At 41.9% G+C, this 24188-nt stretch overlaps 1 protein-coding gene across 1 annotated transcript in view; it reads right to left on the bottom strand.

Annotated features, from left to right (window-relative positions):
- Positions 1–2689: 2689 nt before the first annotated feature.
- nmbr (neuromedin B receptor) overlaps positions 2690–24188 on the bottom strand; it is a 73010-nt gene continuing 51511 nt past the window's right edge. The window contains exons 4-5 of the mRNA XM_038727764.1: positions 14700–14938; positions 2690–11475 (exon numbers count right to left, since the gene is read on the bottom strand). Coding sequence (XP_038583692.1) covers positions 11313–11475; positions 14700–14938 — 402 coding nt within the window. The 3' untranslated portion in view covers positions 2690–11312. The remainder of the gene's footprint in view (positions 11476–14699; positions 14939–24188) is intronic.

The raw sequence follows: 24188 nt of genomic DNA on the forward strand, positions 1-24188 counted from the left end.
TTAGTTTTAAAGCCACGCGCACCGCCTACAAGACCAACACCAGGAATCCACTGACTCCAGCACATTAGGCCTGCGCCACGGTTTTGATGCGTCCTCAGCCCGGCGTCAAAGTCCACTGGAAGCGTCTCAGCAGCGGAGCGTGCCGCCTGCCCCACGTTATTGACTTGTTATTAATTTGTCCCTTTTGTGCTTCTACTACCTTCTTCACAGCTTTCTGTGACCCCGTTTCGTTCCGTCAAATTCAGGCTGCATTTCTCACAAGGAGAAGGTTCTGCCTGATTTTGCAGATTTGGTAATGAGTGTTTGCATTTTGTGCTTCTACTATGATTAAGTCGGCTATGTAGTTAAATTATTTAATGTTTATTGTTGTTTTACGATCGTGAGTCTCGTCAGGGACTTATTTTGAAAATTGACTCGATTCTCTATGTCGTTCTGTGTCTGACTTCCTGCCTGGTTCGATCTGCTCTGTGTTGCTTGACGTGGCAAAAGCAGACCTGCTACCTATTCCTAATGGCTGAGATTAGCTCCAGCAACCACGCCGTAGCTAGAGTTGGTGGATTTTAGGGGAAAAATATTGATATGATTGTTGTGGTGTAGGGGTTTTGTTGGGTTACTTCTTGTATGTCTGTGTCCGTCCTGTTGATGTCCTTATTCGTGTCACCTGTGTGTAATTACCTGACCTGAACTTTCCCACGCCATTTCAAGCTGGTAACCAAGCAAGCCGTCTCAAGCTGATAAGCCGTCCACTTTTCAGCCATGTTTTCAGTTGTCCCTCCCAAATGCAAAAGGAATGGATCCACTTCTATTTTCACGAATAGACCAAATAATTTGTTTCACTCTTGCTATAAGCGTGTAAACGTGAAGTATATCTTCTCAACGGCGAGAGACGGCACATTTTTAGATTTTTGTGCCCTGAACTTCAAATATAATTTTGCAAGTCAGAGTTTGTCACAAAACTATTGATGTACAAGACTGTGAAAATATGTAGTTACAAAGACCACAAACCCAAAAGTCGCCTATTTGTTTCTCTCAATGACTGAAGCTAAAGTTACAGAAGCTAACTTTGCTGAAGCTAACGTCAAAGAGCCTCCATGTGTAGATGATGTGATAAAAGGAGTCGTTGGAGGTGCACAAGTCACAAACTGGCTGCAGCATAGTCACACCTGACGCCACAAACCTCTCACTACAATCCTCCTGAAGCCTGAATAAAAACCTCCAGTCTGTTAAGACTGGGGGCCAATCTGCTGGGTCATTTGGTGGAGCAGCAACTGTTCCATTACTGTGTGACCTGCTTCTATCTGATGCTGACTGTACATTTCTGGCTGGTACTGGCTGAGGCTGGATGTGGATCAGCTGTCTGTTCCTGTACTGGCTGATGATCCAGCATCTACTCTACTGACAGTCTTCAGAACAGCCCTGTAGATTATAGATATTTTCTATATATTAATCAGCTGCATCAGGCCCATTCAAACTGGCTCCTCCAGGTTTCCTTCAATACATTTTCAAATATAAAACACTTTTTCAAAATTACTTGGCTGAATATGTGACGCTTATTATTTACTGAGATATGTGCAGTCTGTCCAGCAGAGTCAATGTGACTCCCCTGCTTCTCATCTTGCATTAGTCCAGAGATGCATCAGCTGGCTGAAGTAGATTTGCGGCGAGTCGGCTTTATCAGTTTACATTTGTTTTTCAGTGCTGCTCCACTCGGGTGCGCTGCATAGGCGACTAATAGAAATGTAACGTAGTAGAAAGTCGATGTTTGCCTTTGAAATGTAACGTAGTAGAAAGTCGATGTTTGCCTTTGAAATGTAACGAAGTGAAAGTAAAAAGTTGCAACACCAAAGACAGAGCGCTTTTACACAAAACTAAATTACTTTTTTTTTTCAACAAACTGCGACTTTCTTGACTTAAATTATCTTTTAAACTGACAAATATCATGTGTGTAATTCAGGGGACAATTCAAATGTGTTAAAAAAATTTGTTTTCTCTAGCCGTTGACTACCATACATATTTATATAAATATATCCTTTTTTTTCTTGTCTACAAAAGCTCCCATAAGCACTGCTTCATTTTCACGTCAGGTCTCCTTTGAAAGAAACAAACACCCTGTTGGCATGTCGATTTCCTGGAGACCTGAGAAGCATCCCACGCTCTGCTCACCTGTCGGGTCAGGTTTGCGTCATATGTTTTTCAAGCCGTTGGTTTTACCTGACCGCAGTAACAGGTTTAAGACACCAGGACAACTGTGAGTTCTTGTGAAATACAACATCTACACATTTAAACTACAAACCTCCCTGTGAATAGTTTCCATTAAGTAGAATCCATCTGTCGTGTCTCATCCAACTTCTCATCAATAGCTGTCCAATGTGCATTAGAGGGCTGACATTCCTTAACAAAATACTCTGAAAAGAATTAATTTGTCACTTACTGCCTTTTCCACTTTCATTGACAGTCTCATCCATCTCAGACATTACAATAAATGAACTCACCTATTGTCTTATTAGCAGCAAAATACATATGCATGCCTCCGAATGGTTTCTGTCCAAATGCTCTCTCATTGAATGTAGGTTCATTATCACAAATGATACCTTTCACATACAATTAATCATGTGATTAATATAAAAATATTGATTATAGCCACGTGTCTGTTAATCTCTCTCTCTCACATACACGTATGCAAAGCTGGAAAGCTGTGATTGTACTTTATTAAGGGCACATTACAATAAGCATCATTGTGGAGGCAACACATTTAGAAAAGCATCAAAAATACACAAATAATACAGAGAAAACTTAATTCAGACAGTATTATTAAACCATAACCCACATAGTACAACACCTTAACACACAAGATATAATTCAACACAATGCAGTTTCATCACGTAACATTCTTCCAGCTGAAAGCCACGGGTTTCTTTTCTATCATTAACTAGTTTAAACATTTACTTTTTCATTGTGTTTTTGTCCTTCACTTCCTGTTATCTGTGTTTTACCAACCCGTTCTCACTCCCCGACTCGTCACATATGGACGCATGGTCGAGACCCATCGGCGTCAACTTGGAACGCACTGGGGATCCCTATAGCGTCGTAGTTCAACGCAGTGGGGGAAGCCCTGTAGTGTTGGTTTGTGACAGTAAAGGCAGGTACATGATATTTAACAGACTGAGTAAGGAGGTGGAACCTGGAGACCAGGGTTCGTGTCCAGTGTCAAACTAAAAGTCAACATTAACTACTTTTGTTTAAGTTACGGAAGTTAACTTACATGTTAACTGGCCTACATAGTTACTTTAACCCAAACCATGATCCTTTCGTAACCCTAACCAACTAGTTTTTGTTGCCTAAACCCAACCAAATTGCAACATTTTGCAACTTTAATAACGAGCCATTTCAAAATGCGGATGTTTCGAGACGCTAGCGTTTTATTTTGAAATTCGGACGTTGTAAATGTATTGTTGCTACCTTCACCGGACGTTGCATATTTGTTGTTGCTAAGCGTTACTAACTTGACCGCGGAGCCCTAAACGTCTAAACATGACGCTAAAGAGGTACCCAGGACTTTAAAAAGCGACGCCAAAGGGCCTTGACCAAGCGTCAATATGTGACGAGTTGGGAGTGAGAATGTGTTGGTTTAACTGATTCAAAGTTTTCATTCACTTTTTAAAAATTGAAAAGCAAATAATCTTTACTTAAGCAGCATCGGAACGTTTTCAGTTTGTCAGTGACGTTTCCTCCGTGTGTGCAGAAACTCAGTTTGACTCCGGGACCGAAGCAGTGAAAGATAAAATTCAAACATTCACACGGGTCAGTTTTATTCCTAGGAGGAGAACAGAGCTTCTGATCCTTTGATCCTTGCTAATGAAAGTCTTGAATGTGTTAATTGCACATTGGTCCCCTTGGCCCTGGGCCCAGAACTGTGTCCCAGACCTCTATCCACAGATGACTAATACATCCCTGTTTCCATGTTGGGCACTGATTGGATGAGTAGTTAACAGGGTTTACGTTTGTGCAGAGGAATAAGAGCTTCTCATTTATTAGACCGCTCATCTTCTGGAGGTGTGATGGGCTAAATTAAACTGATCAACCCCAAATGATGCAATATACTCTGATGCATCCCCTCTAATTTTAAAAGCTTTTAATTACTGTTGGATAATGTTACACTTTTAAAAAACGATGTTCAGTTTGAGCTTCAAGTTATATTAAAGTGTTTAAGGTTAGGTTTGTTGCTGTAACAACCCGTTCTCATCCCAGGGCAGGGCAGGGCGGTCAAGTTAGCAACAGTAAATAAATGTCCGGTTAGACTTCCACAATAAAATTAGTGGTTAACGTTGTGTCTCAATTTGGTTAGATTTAAGGCCACAAAACTAACTGGTTAGGTTTAGGGAAAGATCATAGTTTGGGTTAAAATAACGTTTCTTATGTAACTTAACTAAAAACAATCAATGTTGACTTATTGTTTCATACAAACCAACACCGGTCTCCTGGTAAATGTGCCCGTAAACCTGCTTTTAGCTTTAAACAATGATGCTAAAGGGCTTCCCCCAGTGGGTTGAACTATGACCATAAAGGCTGCCATTTGCGTTGGTACCAGATGCTGTAAGACGTGACAAAGCATAAGTACTTGACGCCATTGGATCATACCTGTTAACCCTCCTGTTTTACTGCGATTCTCCTGGATTTTCCAGTTCAATCCCGTTGAAATGTTTCTACCCTCCAGTAAAGCAGGTGGCAGTATGTAGAGCGTTAGCTGTAACACTGGCCGTGTTTCCATCAACGTTTTTTAATGCGCATTTTGAAGTATTGCATTAGAAAAGGTCGATGGAAACGCAAAAATGTTTTCACGCTCGCTTGAGGTGGTTATTGCCTTTGTCGAAAAGGGTAAATGCGCTAAATTGGAGATGGAAACACTTTTTCCGAATAAGTTCTGACGCAGCGAACATGTAACTCGCGTCTGATCGGCTGTTTCTGCTGTCTTGCCCGGTTGTGCAGAGTTCTGCACGTCTGCTGAGAATTTCCTGCAGCTCATTTGTGCTGAGAAAAGAGGTGGATGCAGATCTGGGCAGGTAGCCTTCATCAGCTGTTCTGCTGAATTATGCATTCACCTCTTAAATGTCCTTTTCATACACTTTGCTCTGCACACTGATCAAACGCGGTTATCACCGCATATTTTAGATGAATCTCACTTCTGCTGCTTCTACTGAGTGTAATAAAATATTAATGACTCTAAACGTTCATAAAATACATACTTTATCACCATTAACCCTACAAAGGATATTATAGCGTTTAAAAGCAGTAATTAGAGGTGCTTGCAAAACTCGGCATAACACCGGATATTCCCATAACGTGCGGAGATATGGCTGGTAGCAACTTGCCCGCTTCAAACACATTCCTGAGGACCTCTCTCCATTTTTCCAAGATAAATGACCATCAGGTTCATGCGACAGATTTTGTTTCTGGTTTGGAACCTGTACGTCTTGTTTATTACAGCCATGTGTAACATCAAACCGACGTAACTACGCTCGCCGTAGCTACGCTCGCCGTAGCCTGGTTTATTCGCTCCGAACAGGCTGATGGAAGCGCACAGATTTCGCAAATGCTTTAGTTTTGTTTTTTCCCGCGACATTCCAAAAGTATGCTTAAAATTCGCAATTGGATGGAAACATGGCTAAGTGACAAGAAGAGGAGGAAGAAGAGCAGCTTTGAGGGGTTCAAGTTGGATGATGCATTGGAGCCCTAAAAACACACATGTGCGGAGCGCTTTTTGTTTTTTTTTATGTTTGTTTTCTTATTTTTAAAACCCAGTGATGACAGGTTTGCTCGAGATTGAGAACGGGCTGGCTGTACCTACTGTTCCTCATGTTGTTAGCAGATTCATTCGCTGTTGGTTTTAGTCTTTCCGTGGGATTTGTTGACAATTAGAAAAATATATAATATCACTAGACTCATACTTTAAACATGCCTGATGCCATGCCTTTTCCTATTACGGAAAAAAAGAAGGTCTACTTTAAAATGTGGTGGGGGTTCAGGGAGATATGTACACAAGGTGGAGAGGAGAGAGATTGACGGCAAACTGACAGCAAAGTCAAAGAGAAGCCGTGAGATTGAAAAAAGAATAGAAAAGGAACAAGTTAGACGGCTGATGCTCCAATCTGCCAATAACACCGTCCCTGCTGATGTTTGGGTCGGCCTATGCTATTGTACGAGTTGATCACTCATTTAAAAGGCTAGTATGGGGGGAAAAAAACTGGATGCATGTCTGCAGATGTGTATCATGTAATTAGCATGTAATGTGCTAATGTATCGCATATTAACAAACATTTGCAGCATTGTAATCTTATAATGCTGAAATCATCATACGCTAATCTTGATAACTCAATCTGATGTTCACTGAAGTGAATATTAGATTTGGCACAATTACACACAAAGTCAGTGGAAAAACATGAATAATTGGAATGGAAAAAGTTTAAAAAACTATAATGACATTTGTTTTCGTCATTTGAGCTGAGCTATCTGAACTTTGCCTCAAGTTTTGTCAGTACAAACCACATAAATTTTATGAAAAGTACGCCTAAAACTATTTTTACCTCAAGTAAAAATGTAGCCCAGTTGTGTGGGAAGTCGCCCAGTCTGGCTTATGACTGGACTTTATAAACATAACTATCAGCAGAAAAAGTATAACTCTTTAAGTGTTTGTGGAGCCCGATGAAAAGTCTCCAACGTTGTTTTTTTCTCGTGGGATCATAAACACCAACAATGTAACAACAAACGGTCACATGCAGTAGACACGATGTTTTGCTAAGGCCAGTGCTATAGACACATACATGTGATCATGTGATCACCTGCAGGAGGAAGAAGAGAGAAAATAGAAGAGAAAAATGTAAAAGTGAAGCCTGAGAGGAGAAACAGAGAAGTGATTTGTGTTTTCTCAGAAAGATTGGTGTGATTGGATGCACAGAAGGCAGGCATTATCAGAGAGTGAATAAACATATTTACTTTAAGTACCAAGCTAATTCTACACGTATGCACAGTAGTCTCCTCGTAGACTTTCAGCTTATTGATTCTCAGGACAGAGTCTGCTCTTGTTGCACATCCAGGAGCTGGCGTATATAACATGCAGATTAAATGTTTCTCAACCATTGGGAAAACCTGAGAGTTTTGAGAAAAAAAAAGTGAAGAAATTCATGTGAAAGAAATTGCTTCAGTCCCTCAAGCTTCAAGAATTATGAGCAAAAACATAAAATATTTGATTAATAGCATGGTGGCACAATTGCATTTAAAAACTGTGTTCCTATTTCTTCTGTGGTCAAATGTTCCATCATATTGTATTAAAGTCTGCGCAGCAGGGCGCAACTTCAAGTGACAAAGTCCTCGGTATGGTCATGGTAGGATTTGATTTCTGATATTATTTTGCATTCCCTCTGATCCATAGAGAAAGGCTGAGCTGTATTATGATGTAGTATTATGCATTATTTATTAGGCCGCCGCTGGCTGTGGGCACTGCACCAGTGGGCCTGACCTCAGCTGTAACATTGCAGCTACAGAGGGAACTAGCTGGCATAGTTGTGCTAGCTGAGCGTTGTCTTGAAGCTGCTGTATGAAGTCCTGGTGTTTTGGTAACACGTGAGATATCTGCAGGTTCAAATCCTGTCCGTAGCAGCAGTAAACAATAGTCACGGTGTAGCTGATGTCGCCATTTCCATAGCATCATAAATTCAACCACAAATGCAGCCGTAGTCTGATCAATAAGCAGATCCACAGCTTCAGCCAGCGCAGCTAGGGCGGAGCAGCATAGCCAGTGGCTGATTAATGTGTCTCATGTGTGAAGTGTCTCATCATCTCTGCGTCTAAACTGTTAGCAGTTTTAAATCTGGACCAGACTAACAAGTGTTCCTATGGATCAGGGGAATACAACAAATATCCCTGAGCACCCCTCTGCTTTGTGAAGACGAGGCCCCTTCATCATACTTGCCAACCCTCCAGATTTTCATGGCCCTCTCCTGGTTTCTTCTCTGGGTCACAATTCGTCACGTTTTTTCCTCCCTTTGTTATCGCAAGCTGTTTCTGATTGTACAGCGTGTATAAGCTTTACAACTCTAAAAGTCTTCTGTTTCCACCCAGACAAGAATACGGCTGCACCAAATGTCAGTTCCTGTCAGGTGGCGTCTAAGAGAGCTGCTCGCACCTCTCACCTTCTCCAGTGAGTGAGAGATGGGGAGAGAAATGGAAAGTACTAAGAGAAACTAATACTACATCCTGGAAGAGATTCGGCCAGAAGGGTGTATTATTCTGTTTTCTTTCCTGAGAAGTAAAATCCAAAGTATTTAACATAAAGTGCTGTGGCAGTGTACTTACAATTATGCTTTTTATTTCTTTAAAAAAGGACCATGATGCAAACGTCTCTGGACCCCAGACTCCCCGCTTTGGTTTCTAAATCATCCCCATGCTGGAGGTCTCCAGGTTGGCAAGTATGCCCTTCGTTAACACGGATAACACCGTGTGGCCTTTCCTGTTGTACTCTGCGTGTGAAGCAGGGGGGTGCTGCAACCATCAGCGTGACCAGGAGGTGGGTCACAGGTTTAAGCCCTCATGTAAATCACAGAAGCCCTGTCCTCACTTGTAATGAGTCGGTCTAGATAATGTCTGTGAAACGAGGCTTTGATCTTCAACTTCCCTCCGGTTAATGAGGGACCAGCAGCTGTCTAGCCCCCCACCGCTCCACCACTCTATACTATGGGCATATTGACAGCCACCAACAGCTGCATTCAGACACATTGACACCCACCCACCTACCTACTGTAATTGCAGCTGCACTTGCACCTGATCATTTGAAGCTAAGAGGCTGAAGCGACAACCAGTAAGTTAGGCTTCCCTGAAATGTGTCCTACCTCAGCCTTTAATGTCGCTTAAAAAAAGGGGGGGGGGAGTATTTCTGTACAAGAACGGGCAAATTGCTGCAGTCTTGTTCTGTGTATGTGCGCCCGCAAAGGAACATTTATTATGTATGTTGATGAGATTCAAGCATCATTTTCAAACACAGAAATATGAAGCATGCTTGGCGCTGAAAAACACATCAAACATTTTAAAGAAGCAAAAAGAAATGACAACATCAACATGTAATCAACTGTACATCACGTAAATGTTCTTTTTCTGTAAGCGGCTGTTTTGAAGAAACGTCACGTCGATCTGAGCACACACACTTCATCACCTTCAGTTCAGCCAAAGCAGCAACACAAAGCACTGACAATAGTCCTCTACACGGGTCTGTTAGTCTCTGTACGATGGCAGATTCATCAGGGACTTATTTTTACAGGAAAGAAACAGACGCATGCGTGCAGAGCTCGGTGCGGGTATTGGCTCTCGGAGCACCAGGTGCTAGGCGGCGGTGGCCATCTTGTTCCACGGAGAGCTGAGAGTATTCTTAAGAAGATTATCTGACCACATGACACAAAAGTGATTCTGCTTTGGTTGACAGCAAATGCAGGTAGCAGGATTATCGGAATATGTCGAGTTACCCGGGGAAAAGGTGCCTCATCACTGATGGGATCTATAATTGAAAGTCTTCACTTCAAATGTCCCACTTGTTGAGAATATATATAAACAAATGTTTCTCTGTCGCTTTATTTTAACTTTAATAACTTATAAGAAACATAGTTTCCTGGAATGTAATTATTATGGACTAGTGAAAATAGAGACGTCAGTTGGTACCAGGTAATTCATTCCAAATCCTTGCTACCATAAACTGGACAGGATTTTTAGCTCAGTGCACAGCAGGTCATGCACGAATGCTACATTTATCCACAGGCAAGCACAGAATTCAACACACATGGAGAATTAAGTCTTCCATAATAAATGAATAATAAACGAATGTTTAGATGGCGGTCATGAAGACAATTGATATTGTCCCTGAAATGGATTTGCTGCTGGTTCTGTTGAAGTAAACACTTCATTCATTTGTGTTGTGTTTCAGATTAAAAGCCCTCCGGTGGCTTGAGAAACCTAATCCCTTTCCCTCTCTTAATTAATGAGTTTGTGAGTAAGAATAGTTTTTCATTAGAAATAAAAACTCAGAGAAGCAGAGTGGTGAATGTTGAATTTGCCACATGAGCCAGTTTAGTAGGGGTACCGGCCTTTTACCCGGCATTCACTAAAAAACTCAACGTTGTATCTTACCCTCACTCGTAAACAGAGATCCTCCTTTGACTGGGGCAGAATCACACTCCCAGCCCAGAGGGAGAAATCCCCAGTTTAGGTGGAGTACCGAGGCCTTAGACTTGGAGGGCATGACACCCCCCCGCTGCTTCACACTCGGCTGCAACCCTAACCCTGCAAATCCACAATCCACATGTAGACTGGATGGGCAAACTCCTCCAGTCAAGGTTGCAGTCAGTGCTGGATTATGGCACATCATTTCACACAACTGCACTTATGTGAGTTTTTTTTTTCTTCTGTTTAGCAAAAGCGTACAGCACATGCTCCCACTGATGTGAAGTCAAACAACAGAAAATAAAGCCCACAAGAATCCGTTTAGTGCCATCAGCTATCAAACTGTTGCGCCTGGTGGACACAGGGAGCAACAGAGCCCCAAACCAAACATGTACCAAAGAGATTTTCCTCCACACAGGGAGATATTTTTGGTTTACAAGGCTCTGTGTAGTTTTTAGCTGCTACAAATGCATTCCCTTAATCTCCTGTAGTCGTCGTAGCAGGAGTTCAGATACACCATCCCATAACTGGAGAGTCAAACGTTCAGTCCTTCAGCGGTCCAAGACATTCTCTGAAACGTCCTTGAGTAAGAGGTCTCTGGGGACGTGGCTCTGTGTGTGACCCTCCTTATCAAGAGGCAGCAGACAAAACGACAGGCGAAATTTCCCCTTTCTGTGGATCAATACTGTGTCAGTAAATAGATGAAGAGCAATTACAGCAACTTAGCACAGAAAAAAAACACTGCAGACGTGCTAATGTGGTAACCATGCTGTCAACAAGACTGCCTGTCCTCTCAGCCTCGGGCTCGTGGTGCGTTAAAGCGTTCCTTGAAACTTTAACTTCTACTTTCAGCAAACATATTTCAGTAAATCTGGAGATCTGATGATTTTGGCTGTTCCTTTTGATGTCTGAACTTGTATTTAAAAAGAGGCACTTTTTGTTTGGTTGCCAAGTTGAGGATGTAGATGATGAAGTATGACAGGAGCGACTGGCACAATCATTCAACCGATACGAGGCCTGGAGCGTTTCCTGTACCCATCCACACAGACTACACACCAAAATATCTGTCCTGCTCTCACAGCTGCGGGAGTCCTGTGTTTGCAGGATGAAAATCACAGAGCCACTTCTTGTCTGCTGGAGTTGCCATTGGCCGCTGGAGCGATGATGGCGGCAGTGGGCGTGGTCTTCTTGATGGAGGTGAGGCGGATGTGGGAGGTGCTATGCAGGTAGCTGGCTTGGCGCTCGGGGCGGGGACCTCGACCACATTGCAGCTGACTAAAGAAGAGGAAGAAGAAAGAGTTAACTGAGCGCACAAGGCATCTGCAAGGCCTTGAAAAGTCCTGAAGGATCCATCAGCAACAACATCTTTATAGACTTCAGAGGTTTGATTGATCAGGTCATAATACAATAACTAATGTACTTCTTTAATTACAAACAATTTAATTGCAGTATTAACAGATCTTTTGCAAATGAAATATTTGGTGATATTTAATAAAGTTAAAACAAACGGGGGAAAAGAACTTAATCTGCTTTGTTTCCACTTTCCATTATCAAACATTATTCACATTTTGGTAAACGGACATTTTAGAATTTTTCATCTTTTTATTCAATCAGAAATAGGCAGTTTTTGTACCTTTCGTTTCAATACCTTGGCTCCAAAGAGACTCTGAAATACAGCTTTCATAAATGGTACCAAAACAGATTTAAATTACTAGAGCAAAACAGCACAAAAGCACAGAGGAAGAAAATCGACCTCGCGAAGAAAAAGAATGGTATTAAAAACTGGACCAGAGTAAAGCATTAGTCCAGAATAAGGTGCACCGCAAGTAAGGGATGATACTGATGTTGTCTTTACCTACATTTCAATACTGTCGCATTAATTCAGAACTGCAAACATCTGCATCATCAGTGTCTGCTTTTTATTTTGAAGCACATGAAATGTGCTATATAAATAAACCTGACTTGACTTGATTGTGTGTATTTTTGTGCCTACATGACGCTTGTTGAATGCATTTCCTTCCACGTAAAACATTTACAAAGTCGATTTTAAATTTGTTTTTAAACATCTTCAAACCTGCATTGTTTACGCCTCTTTCCATCGGCCGGCAGTCTTCTTCTTTCCTGTCTTTTGCCGGTGCATTGCTACTTTTTCTTTGGGTCACATGCGCGTCCTTGTACATGCTGGTGCAAACAAAATGGAGACTAGTGGTCAAATACTCCACGGGGTACCTTAATCTGATTGTTATAATATGTAGTCATCAACAATTAGGGCCCACAATGTTGTGCAATGCAAAAGATGTTTTTTTTATTACTATGTCCCCTCTTCTTACATTTTTCACAAAGAGATCGTAGTCTTATTGCTTTCCAGCCTGCTCTCCTTTACCGTGCTGTTGGAGCCGTATTTTCTGTGTCAAAAGATAGAAATAAGACTGCAAAACAGTTTTAACACGTGACGTGTTCTTATTACTGTTCTAACAACGTTTACTGTGCGACACATGTTGTGTATAAAACATCTGGCCCTGGTCACAGCTGCCCCTTGCAGCACAGACGTATCTGTATGGAGCGTAAAGCTGAAACCACCAGTAAATCAATAGAACAAAAACTAATCGACATTTATTTTGATAATCGATTAAATGTCCTGGTCATTTTTTAAGGAGAAATGGCAACAAAAGGCTCTCAAATCTGACAATTTGGCAAGTCAGCTTTCCAGCACTTACAAAGGATTTTTATTTTTAAAAGTCCAAGTCAAATGCAAACAATTTAACACAAACTCCAGCAGTCAGACTTTTTAGAGATTGGCTCCTTTGGTACAAAAGGTGAGGGCTTAAGATGTCTGTACTTGTGGAAATCCTGAAACTTCCTTTTGAGTAATGAGAAATACGTCCAAAGACAGGTGAATTATGCCGCGCGCTTCACGCTACAACCCCACTATAATTGCTTCCTGAAGGCACATCTTATTTTTCCAGCCTATTCTCTGCTGCTTCTGAGGTGTCAGGATTTGCTTTCATATCTGACCCAAATGAAAGCATAATGCCGGTCCCCGGGTTTCTGTTTCTCACTGTGACAGTCATAGTTTTTAGGGAGGATTGCGCTGGAGTAAAGAAGTTTCCATCCTGCCGCGGAATAATAATCATAAGTAGCAGGATGTTTAGTGAAAGTGGGAGCACTCCAAAGGAGATTTAGAAAATGACGAGGCCATGATTACTTCATCTTACGACGAAGGTTATGGAGGTATGGAAAATAGAGCACTTTTTTTTCCTGAATCTATTTCTGAGTGCTCAGAGTTCCACAAATGTTCAGCCTTCTGGAAAGTTTTGATTAGTTGACAATTGCAATTTACTATGGTCTGTACACAGAGTGGAAAAACATCAGCAACACCCTGCCAATACTAAGCAGCAGCTTGTCAACTGTCTGCAGGCCTTTTCATCTATATCCTTGTAACATCAGTGCATTTTATTATTAACATGTTATTGTTACAATTAATAGAGAAAAAAAGAATTGTTCAAGTGATTACCCGGATATTTTTTATGGGAAGGGCAGTTAATCTGAGCAATAATACAATGGAGCCTGAAATACTGAAGCATAACATTGAGCTGCTCAGCAACATAAGTTAAAAGTAGTTCATTATTTTGAGAATAAGGTAATATATCTAGATCTGAACGTTTCTGTATCCACTGTAAAAATAAATAGGAGCTGTAAATTCAGCCCGACCTCTCATTTATGTTAAGGTCCTCAGTCATCCATGTCACAGTTATCCAATGAAGGTCAAGAGCAACTGGACTTGGTCAAAGATTTTTCACCTTTTATCCAAGTGGCTGCTTCAGTTCTTTAGAGCCTCTTGGAAGAGATACTTGGACGTCTTCACGTTTCTTTAACCAGGTCCCCTTGATTTTAACCATGGACTCTTAAAATGGGTATTATAAACATGTACTGGTGAAGTTATCATATGTATATATAATATTTTTGAAGATGAATGTAAATGCTACACTACATGGCATTCACCCATTCACAAACATTCATACACCGATTAGAACAGCCATCGGGGGCAATTTGGGGTTCAGTGTCTTGCCCAAGGACAGTTGGACATGGATCCTGGAGGAGCCGGGGATTGAAGCGCCGATCTTCTGATTAGCGGGCGACCCGCTCTACCCCCTGAGCACAGCCACCACAGAATGAGACAAACAAGAGCCCGGCATTAGTTCAGGCACAGCACTGAAGTTGGGCTTGCGTTAGTTGGCTGTTTGGCTACCAGCTAACAAGTGATGTCCAGCCATATTTATAATGCCGCCGGCTGCTACAAATATTTTAAGATTCATGTCTCCAGTGGCAACCAATGGGTTTGGAGCTGAGAGCCACAGACAGGTTGTTGGGTTTGGTCCTTTCAACCAGCCTTTTCCTTTTGTATGTATATCTGTATGTTTCCATGTGCTACCATACAACCAATGGCTTAAATTCTCATTTAAATGAAAGCATGGAATGATCCAGAAACTCTGTCCAACCTGTTGAAGTGCCTGCGGAAGCTCTCGCTGAGCAGGTACAGGGCGAACGGGTTGACGCAGGACGAGGAGAAGCTGAGGACTCTGGCCAGCAGGGTGACGACGAGGTGAGCCAGGGACAGATCCATCTCGTGGTAGTGGAAGGAGCGGTACATGTAGAGCACGTGGTTGGGGAACCAGCACAGGGCGAAGAGGCCCACGAACACCAACACGATCTTGGCCAGACGCTTCCTCGTCTCCATCTGGAGGAGCAGCGATAAAAAGAAACAATGAGAAATGATCAACACAGCAGCTTCATTTTCATTTTATATTTAGGGAGATATAGAGAGCTGCTCAAGCACTATAGTCGTCACCACAGAGAGTTTGTGTCCTTAATGTGATACTATTCATGTGCATAATATACTGCAGATACTATAATTAATCCTTTGGCTCTAAACATGATCCCCTGACCTGAACAGTGTACAGTGATATGATAGCTGTGGTAGTCATCAGTGGAAAAAGCTATTTTCTCACTGGTGATTGATTTTTATGCACAAATGAATGAATATATAATGTTTGTGGTGTTGTGCAGAACACAGGTCCTCTGACATCACACAAGAACATGAAGTTTATTTATTCTTGTTGGACTTTTTGTACAAGAGACTAATTACATACTTAACAAAGCTGTTTCCTAAACACAACCTCACATACTTCTAAATTGTTTTGGAGGACAAATGTACTGATATGTTCACTGGCGATGGTTTTTCCAGTCAAAGAAGGTTCGCGTCCTTCAAGTTGTAAGGGGAAAAAACTTTATTAAGATGTGAAATATGGAGGTTTTAGTTATAATTTCAAAAGAAAACATGCTCTGTCTTGTGCTTCAATCAGTGTTCATTTACACATTAGTGAGCATACATAAATGTTCTGCTAACTCAAGGCATGGCCTTATTCAACCCGTTCTCACTCTCAGTCGTCACAAATGGACGCTTGGTCAAGTGCCAGTCGTCAGTTGGTGACGCAACGGGGATCCCTTTACCATCCCAGTTCAACATAGTGTGGGAAGCCCTGCAGAGTCAGTTTTTGACGGTAAAGGCAGGTGTATGATATTTAACCGAAAAGACTGAGTAAGGAGGTGGTTGGGGTGGATGGAGGGCCAGGCCCCGACTTTGAACCAAGAGACCGTTCGTGTCCCGTGAGAAACAAAGTCAACATTAAACATTTTTATTTAGGCAAATTATGTAAATTGACGCAAGTTAACTTACGTGTTAACTGACGTACGTAGTTCTTTTAACCCAAACCATGATCTTTTCCAACCTTTACCAAGTACTTTTTGTGCCTAAACCCAACCAAACTGCAACGCTTCATGACTTTAATAACGCGCCGTTTCAAAATGACGACGCTTTGAAACGCTAGCGTTTTATTTTGAAAGTCTAACCAGACGTTGCATATTTATTGTTGTTAACCTTACCGGAAGTTGTATATTTGTTGTTGCTAAGCGTTGCTAACTTGACCGCGGAGCCCTAAACGTCAATAAATGACGCAAAAGGGCCAGGGCGTTAAAAATAAATATGAATATTGACTCTAATAAAATATGTTAAATTTGATTTAGATGTACATTGAAGGGATTGGCGACTTGTTCAGGATGTACCCCGCCTTTCGCCCAATGTCAGCTGGGACTGGCTCCAGCCCCCCGCCACCCAGTACGCAGGATAAGCGGTGATGTTGGATGGATGTACATTGAAGTTAAAACAACTTCCTGTTTCATGGCAAATCACAGATAGATCAACTTTCCATTATCAGTGCGTCTTCCAACATTTGAAGTTGATTGGTTTAATTCCCTTGGAGGAGTTCGTTAAGTAACCAGTAAATCTAAGTAATGCAGGCAGAACGTCAATACCTGCTAAAATGTTGAGCTACAAATGGCTTCAGATTTTTCACTGCAGCTTCAAAATCCATCACGCATGATGTGTTTAAAAGCAGAAATAACTGATACAAGCCGTAAATCCACATGGTTAAAAGCACTTATTTTACACCCACAGTCACATAGTTTAGAGGGAAAATGTAATCGTGCTTGACAAGGCTAAAGGTTTGACTTCCAGCGGGACCTGATTGCTAAAAGCTTCCTCCAAATGTCCAATGATGAAATAGATGGAAACAGAGATGGACAGAGGAAGACAACGCATCTGGAATCATGGTTAAACACCAAATCTATTACGTGTACATCAACGTAGAAGGAGTTTGACCTTCATGCGGCTGCTCAGAGTTTGCCAGAGACATATGAAAAAGGTCCATTATGCACTTGCACTTTACACAGGTCACCCATCTCTGGACGTAAGGATCCAACTCAACTCAAACACACAAGAAAATGTCAACAGGGTTCTTCAAAGTGCTTCTCTGAATATTACGGACATCAAACACTTCAGACCTTCAGACCTTCTGACGTACACGCTCCTGATGTTAAAACAATGGAGATATTTCAGAGCAACAGACAAATTTTACATGCTTCTAAATCCATTATAGAGCAGCCGAGGAGCACGTAAGACCTTCTCACTACAAACAAACATGTAGAGAAAAATAGAGAAATCAGCTCAGAGCATTGCGAACACATGAGGACACATCGAGCACTTGGAGGATATTTATTTCCCTCAGGTACAGGCAGCTCTTCTCTCTTTGATATTTCGGCGAATCGCTGAACTGGATGTCACTGCAGTGAACTGGAAGGAAAAATATAGTTTGTCAGTAGCAATCTAGCGGTGCAGTGTAACCTGAGTGTCAAGGGGCTACAGGGGCTTGTGTCCGCACTGCCGGCTTGTTCTGACCAGGTCAAAGACGCACGAGGAGTTCATCAGAGTCTGTGCTGTTAATACAGGCTTATTAATGTGATGAAGGCCAAGAGTCCAAAACCTGAACTGAGTCAGATCAAATGGTCACTCTTTCCACTGAGATTTATTTCCAACTTGTAGTTGCTCTATCAGTTAATTGTCTAAATAAAGATGTCATGATCAGGATGAACCTGGCAGAACAACACACCTGTTACCAATCAGCTGGTCAACTCCCTGGTCAAATACTCCTGGTTTCCTGGGACTCACAGCCAGATTGTTCCTAACCTCATGTGGTAGAGTACCTCTAGCTATTTCAGCCTCCAGTGGGTTTTCCTGAAGCCTGTTTTTGTGATTATCTCTTGCCCTCTGAGTGATTCCTGTTGGCTCTTTCTCTGCCTCAGGACTCAACCCCCACAGCCAACTACTACCGGACCACGCCATCTCCAGCCTGCCTGCCTCTTGCCCTCGTCAGCTCCACCAGCCACCACTTCCTTCAACTCGTTAGTTAATAAACCCTTTTATTTTTACTTTGGCTGCTGTTTTCTGTGTCTGCTCTTGGGCCTGCCAAAATAAAATGTAACAATAGTACCATGAAAAGTTACATGAAAATGCGCTATATACACTGATAAAACAGAGCCTTAGATTTTACAAAATGTAATGTTACCACACAATAGACACAATAGATGTTCACTGCAGAACAAGCAAGCTCAGTATTCCCAGGAATCATGTTTATATTAGATTATTCTCACGCTGTATGCCAACGTTCAGTGCCAACACAGGACGTTGTGTGCGACTTGTGTAGCCAGGTGTAAAGGTTGAGCTGGTGGATGGGAGCACATGTCAGACTGACATAAGAGAGCAGAGTTCCTCTGCTGTCACAGACCTGCAATTAATACTCTCCTTTTTATTAAAAGTAACCGTACACAGAAATTGCAGAAAAACAACATTTCAATTCCTTGGCATTAGCGTTAGCATTGCTGATCCACATACCTCCCTCCTGTTCATGTGCTTAAAGTGATTTTCTAGCCAAGAGTTAGAAGAGAAGATTGATACCACCCCCATGTCTGTACAGTAAACATGAATTAGGAGAAAGCGCCGAGCTTAGCATAAAGACAGGAAACAGCTAGCGTGGTTCATTCCAAAGGTGATAAATTCCAAAGTTATACTTGATTCGTTTAATCCTGCAAAAAGCGGGTTAGGGGGCAACAACATGTTGCCATTTTATGGGGGTTACGGGCCAGATTATTTTCTTGGCCCGGAGACATAACCCCTGTAAAATTGCTCCGGCTACATCTTTATCCTACAGATACTAGAGTGGTGCAGATTGCCTCATATTGAAAACCAATAAGCATATTTCCCAAAATGTCAATCAATTTCTTTAATTGCATGTTTCCTTTCTGATGACACACATAAGTCGTGCAAAAAGAAGTGCACTTCAGGTTCTCAGAGGGAGAGCAAGGAAAAAACACACATTAAAAGCCTTATTATTGATTTTTTATAGTTGATGGGTAAAGATGGGGGTGGGGTGGTGATTCCCACTGCAACACGTCCACCATTGTGTCTCTGAGCAAGACTCTTAACCCTTAGCTGCTCCAGAGGAGTGCGACCTTTGACATGTATAGCAATTGTATGTCGATTTAGATAAGCGTCGGCTAAATGAGTACATCTAAAAGCCTCTTTATAGTGTGCCAGTGAGCTCCATGTACAAAAACTGCATATAACATGTTTCCTGTCTCTCTCTCATCTGTCCTGTCACAAAATAAAGGCAAAAAAGCCCCCAAAAGCAAAAAGTCTTTGACTGTCACCGCGCTGGCGTATGAGTTGATAACAACTGTGTATGTTCACAGGACATCAAATTGGACGTTGGGGAGTAAAAATGTGCCAGTCTATTGTTTCCTTTTTGGAATTTGACCCTCTGACATCTCTGTAATGCTCACCTGATGCGACGCCATCCAAAAGTAATTTGCACACAATAAGAAGATGGTGAGAGTTTGGTGAAGCATTTGATTCAGGAGGATTACATTCTTACAATAAACACTTCTTAAATTAATTAGGTTCTGCTCAGTAAAGAACAGAGGCGGGTTCTTCTTATCATCAGAAACTTTAACGGCGCCCGGCGGCATCTCACCTTGACTCACTCACTCACTCGCTCGCTAACTTTGCTGATTACGGGGCAGGGATCATCTCTGCTCTCCAGACTGCTGCTGATTTGTGTTTGCTCTGATTTGCTGCCAGCGGCCGGACAGAATTTGGCATTTTTCCCAAGATCCTTTTAGGCACCTGCATTTCCGAGCCACAACTCATCTGGACGGGTGGATTATGTGTGTGTGTGTGTGTGTGTAAATGTTGCTGTGCATGCATTCTCAGAGGTTTGAATATACATTCTTAGTTTCTCTGTATATGCAGCGTCATGTGCGTATTCATCACACACCTGCAGCTGCTTCCAGAGCTGCGAGTCAATTCAGGTGTCTGTAATAGAGTTTCTCCTCAGCTCATTGATGATAAATCTTCAGAGTTCTCTCCCTGTTGTCACAGAGGGTGAGTCTGCAAATCCACCTGGGAGTTGAGGGCTGCCAGCTCCCATTCGAGGCACGTTTGAGACAGATCGCCACCTGAGGTGACTGCAGTGCAGCGAGCAGTCAAGTTGTCACATTTCCATTATGCTCTAAATGCTGAAAAATGCCACAAATCTGAAGCCAACATTTATTCATTTGTATTTGTCATCCTGTCAGATGAAATACAGCTACTGTACAGCAAAGTCTCCCATCATGCACGTGTGTAAAAGCCTCCATCAGACTTTATTCTGTATCTGTGCTGAATCCATTACTTCTAATGGTTGAAATGACATATTTAACAACCAGATATATAAGTGTTGACAGTAAAGTAGAAACATGGTCAGCTAAATGAAAGTAATGATGCATTCAGTGTTAAAGTATAAACAGAGACATGAATGGGAGGGTGAAGTATGTTTTCATGGTGGATGGTGTTGTTAAGATTGTGTGTGAGTGGGTTACAATCACCATTGTGTCTCTTCACAACCAGGTATCACACCAAAGCTCGTAATGCACCCACTGATCCACGCCTCCGGACCTCACCTAGGCGGGGCAGTGTCACTTTATCAACACGTTCTCATTCCGCGGTCGAGACAGCAATAACAAACATGCAATGTGCAGCTTGCTGAGAAACATTAGATTTATGTGATGGTTATGTTTAGACACTTGATCATAGTTTAGGTTCCAGAGAACAATCAACATTGACCTTAGGTTTCACACGGGAAACAAACTCCGGTCTCCAATGTCAAAGTCCTGTGTTTGACTTTGTCCCTCTTTATACTACGTTCGTCCTTTTACTCTGTATTATCTACTTTAAATTCACTATACAGACAAACTGACAGGAAGGAAACTTTACTTTTGCAGGCCTATATAATACTCAACTTTCTGTTAAACACATAAAACACACATTATTTTATACAAAGCTAATGTTAATTGATGCTTTGTTTATACTAGAACAAATCCATTTCTTTTGATACACCCTTTTTTAATGTAGTTTTACATTTAAATTTAGTGAAATGTTCATTTTCCAACAAACGTATGTCAAAACTGCTTACATTGGGCCTTGTGGCTGGATGTTGCAGCCATGATAAAATCTTGTATGCCCGCTAGCCACAGCTATATTAGCATAGTTTGTTAGTGTTAATTGTTAATCAAGAACCTAGAGATAAAATGTTAGTGACTGAAAAAAGTTTAAATTTGCAGTCAACTACCAGAAGCATGTGCAGATTGAGTGTCATCACTCTAGCTTGTTTCTGATTGGAGGAATTTAGTGTGTTACAATTGCCCCCGGTCTCCCCTATCCTCTAGAGCAGGGGTTTTCAAAGTCTGAGACTGCGGGCCTCCCGTCAGACAAAGCTCCCCCCCACCACATCTTTAATATACTTGGTAAGTTTCATGATATTATTTGATCCCGTTCCCTCAACGTTTGACCCAAAATAGCCTAATATGGCTGTTTGACATAACTTCTGACTACACCAAATAGTTTTAAAAAAGCTCTGTCCTAAGGCATTTATTAGTTTCTGACTACCGTAAACTACTGTATCTCTGAACTCTCACACATGTAGGCTATTCTATGTGATCTCCTTTTGCAACTAACTAATCAACTAATACAGTAGCCCGCCTCTAGTAGCTTGGAAGGTTATTACATAATAATAACTTTATTTGTAGAGCACTTATCAAAACAGAGTATAAAGTGCTTTCACAGAAGATAAAAACATTAATCATAACAGTTAAAAATACAACAATACATGCACAAATTAAAATGAAATTAAAACAATAAAAGGGCTTAGCCTATCAGATAAAATCAGAAAACGCTTTCTGGGATAAATACGTTTTCAGGCGAGACTTAAAAGAAGACACTGACTCCGACACCCTGATGTCATCAGGCAGTCATTCCAGAGCCTTGGGGGCCCTGACCGCAAAGGCTCCTCGTGTTTTCAGCCTGGACTCAGGGATGCACAGAAGACCCCTGCCGGAGGATCGTAAGGGGTTAAGAGGTCAAGGATGTATTCTGGAGCCAGGCCATTAAGAGCTTTAAAAGTAATCAATAAGAACTTAAAATCAATCCTGAAACAGACAGAGAGCCGATGTAAAGACATTAAAATCGGAGTGATGTGGTCGTACTTCCTAGTTTGGGTTAATAATCTAGCAGCTGAGTTCTGCACTAACTGTAAGCGGTTCAGTTTTTTTCTTTAGACATGAGAACAGGCTGTTGCAGATGAAATAAAAGCATGTGTACCCGTTTCTGCATCTCTGGCATTTAAGATTAAGGTTTTATCTTAGCGATATTTCCAAGGTGATAGAAGCATGACTGAAAAAGCTTTCTGTCAACAGGGATAATGTACGTAATGTATGTAATGTGCTGCTCTTTAATGTCTCAACAAACATCTCCTTCACTACTGTGTCTTCATCAGACTCAAAATGGACGAAGACATGGCTGAAACGATTCATCGATTAAATCGATTAATAAAATGCTTCGACACAAATTCTTTGCATCGATGCTTCGTTTAATCCATGTAATTTTACGGCACAGTGTTTCGCAGGGACATTTATTACAGTCGCACATCGCGCTTACGCTGTGAACGTGACGTATATATGCGCTGTTTGCAAAGTGGAGGAAGAGAGAGAAAACAGCGAGGGACAAAAGAAGAAAGTGTCCGAAGTCTGGGATTATTTGAAGCTAAAGAAAACAACAACTCTGTAATGTTACCGTCTGTATAGTAAGCCGCAGTCCTGAGCTGAAAATGTTCACACGTGCGTTTGTTGTGACCTCACAGTCAGGAGTTAACTGGGTGTCGGGCAGCTGCACCTTTTAACTCCCCTCCAGCTCTCTCTGTAGCTCAGACGATCCCTGCTCCCTGTGTGTCCTAATCCATCCTTTCACCCATTTATAACTGGTATCTTTATAATAACAAACAGCTGTTTCGTGTGCAGGATCGCTCATTTCCCGTTTCACATTTCACGTGTGTTTTCTTGACAAAACGTGGTTTGGAAACCTGCGCGAGCACCACACAACTTCAAGACTGCCGTCATATGACAGCAAGTTGTGTGAACGCCACGGCCATCGGCCAACGCTGAAAGTCGTGTAGTCTGCACGAGCCTGTAGTATAACTTGTAGCACTCGGGTGATGTGTGTGTTTGTAAAGCAGCTGTCTGGTTGTTGGTCTGATGTTTGCTGGATGACACACTATGAATTTCCGAAAGGGCCAATAAATATCTATCACCTATGAAGCACAGCTGATCCCGTTACGGGGGGGGGCAAGCATCGATGAATCGTTGAAATAATCTATCGAAGCTTCGAATACTCAAATCATCGCCCTAGATATAAGGAAAAACACATATCCTACTACTATAAATATGAGAGCGGTTTGTGCATTTGTGTGTCATTCCTCTCGTCCACATTCCTCCATCCCTTCCAAACTTGCCCCAATCAAAGGACCAGGGGGCCGCAGATGGTGTTTGTTACCTGTGTTTTTTAACATGCACAGACAAACTGTAAGCTTTGTTAGGTGGGTAAATATTTCACACTGGGAAACTGTTTAACCCAGTAGGTCGCAGTAATGCAACATTTATGAATGCCGACCACCATAAAACACCAAAGAAGAAACTTGCGAGCTACTACTAACGTTCCAAGGCTACGTCACGGCTAAGAAGAAGTGCTGAGGACTGTCAGCAAGTCGTGCCACCAAATGCAAGAGATTGGCGTGTGGTAGCAAAAAGAATTCTAAAGTATATAGCAAGCCTAACCATTTCTTGCATGCTGTTTGGCGTTCTAATGCTAACAAAGTAGCTAGCTAACGAGCTCAGCGTTCATGTTTCATGCTCCGTGCAGTTGGTGCGATGTACACAGTTAGACAGACCGACGGTGCACACTGTCTCTGTCTATTGATGTCCAAGATATACAGTAGTTACTCATTGTAACAATTGTGTTTTCATTAGCAACAACCTCAGATGTGTCACAGCCTATTCAAACACTGTGCCCAGTGCCACGCGTGTGTTGATGCACGGTGACGTAACACTCAGTTCTGGAGGATAATCACAAGGACGCACTGCCTGTAGAGTTCCTAAATTCAGTAACACCATCTGGAAATGTCTGACCAGGAAATTAGGGCCCCATGACAAAAATATGTCCCATCAAA

This window comes from Micropterus salmoides, unplaced genomic scaffold, assembly GCF_014851395.1.
Source record: "Micropterus salmoides isolate LMB-PRFRI ecotype aquatic unplaced genomic scaffold, ASM1485139v1 Ms_hic_scaffold_18, whole genome shotgun sequence".
NCBI lineage: Eukaryota > Metazoa > Chordata > Actinopteri > Centrarchiformes > Centrarchidae > Micropterus > Micropterus salmoides.